General features: G+C 48.8%; 1 protein-coding gene across 1 annotated transcript in view; it reads left to right on the forward strand.

Moving 5' to 3' along the window:
• The window catches only part of snx2 (sorting nexin 2), a 24150-nt gene that overhangs the window by 5704 nt on the left and 16732 nt on the right, over nucleotides 1–1714 (forward strand). The window contains exon 4 of the mRNA XM_022769074.1: nucleotides 239–305. Within this exon, the coding sequence (XP_022624795.1) occupies nucleotides 239–305 (67 nt within the window). The remainder of the gene's footprint in view (nucleotides 1–238; nucleotides 306–1714) is intronic.

Raw genomic sequence — 1714 nt, forward strand, 5'->3', positions numbered from 1 at the left:
CAGAGACGTTTCTCTGACGTTAACACCTCTGTCGTTTCCATGACGATAACCCCTTTATACAGCGATTCTAAATGCTGTTCTGCAATATGAGACGTAATAAGACTTAACCAGAGGGATTATATTCTTCATTTACAGAGTGAGGGAGGAAACGTGGATTTTGTCTCTGAAGTCTTGAATAAATAAAGTTTGTGTCGTCGTCGTGGCAGCAGGAATAAACACATTTGTCTGTTTTCTGTAGATCGAAGAGGAGGAGGGCGGAGATTCGTTCGACATGCACATATCGGTGTCTGACCCTGAGAAAGTCGGTGAGTAGTCCTGGAAAGTCCTGGAATATCCTGGAATATCCTTGAATAGTGAGAGCGGTGCTGAAGGGCGGAGGAAGGGCGGAGATGTTTGTGTTTCTGTTGCATTAGAGGATGTTTCAGTGCTTGTGTCTCCACCCACTAAGACTACATTTCCCATCAGCCCTCTTTGCTCCGTGTCCCTGCTCCAGATGTTGGAGGTTTTACACTCTCTCTCTCTCTGTCACTCTGATCTGCTCCCACATGATTGTGCTAATGCTTCACTGCTGTAACAACAGTGGGGGTCTGCGGCGCTGACGCCCCCCCTGCAGGCCGCAGGCCGTCAGTACAGGACACACGACAGAGCTGGACTCGGACCGCCGTGTGTCCCGAGCTCAAACTCACTGTTAATGACAGAGACACAGAGACACTGTAAATAAAAGAGTTTCTTCAACTGAACATGGAACCAGTTTATCCAGTCTGATGTGTGAGCTCAGACTGGACACACAGTTTACTCAAGTGTGTGTGTGTGTGTGTGTGTGTGTGTGACAGGACACACGACAGAGCTGGACTCGGACCGCCGTGTGTCCCGAGCTCAAACTCACTGTTAATGACAGAGACACAGAGACACTGTAAATAAAAGAGTTTCTTCAACTGAACATGGAACCAGTTTATCCAGTCTGATGTGTGAGCTCAGACTGGACACACAGTTTACTCAAGTGTGTGTGTGTGTGTGTGTGTGTGTGTGTGTGTGTGTGTGTGTGTGTGTGTGTGTGTGTGTGTGTGTGTGACACACGCACCCACGCACACACACACACACACACACACACGGGCACGCGCACAACACACACACGACACCACACACACACAATCACACACACACACCATTAGAACACACACACACACACATTGAGTAAACGTGTCCAGTCTGAGCTCCACACGATCAGGACTGTGATAAACTGTTCAGTTAGTTGAAGACAACTTATTTTAGTTACAGTGTCTCTGTGTCTGTCATTACAAAGTGAGTCTTGAGCTCGGACAACACGGCGGTCCGATCCAGCTCCTGTCGTTGTGCTCATTGTACCTGGACGGCCGTTGTCGGCCTGGCAGGTGGGGGCGTCAGCGCCCGCAGACCCCCACTGTTGTTACAGCAGTAAAGCATTAGCATAATCATCATGTGGGAGCAGATACAAGTATGGACAGAGAGAGAGAAGAGTGTAAAACTCCAACATCTGGATACAGGCAGACACCGGAGAGCAAAAGAGGCTGATGGAAAAGTAGTCTTAGTGGGTGGTAGACACAAACACTGAAACATCCTCTAACTGCAACAGATAACACAAACATTCTCCCGGCCCTTCCACTCCGCCACGTTCCAGCACCCTTGCCACTATTCAAGGATATTCCAGGATATTCCAGGACCTTTCCAGAGCGCT

This window comes from Seriola dumerili, unplaced genomic scaffold (genome assembly GCF_002260705.1).
Source record: "Seriola dumerili isolate Sdu_G_001 unplaced genomic scaffold, Sdu_1.0 BDQW01002177.1, whole genome shotgun sequence".
Taxonomy (NCBI): Eukaryota; Metazoa; Chordata; class Actinopteri; order Carangiformes; family Carangidae; genus Seriola; species Seriola dumerili.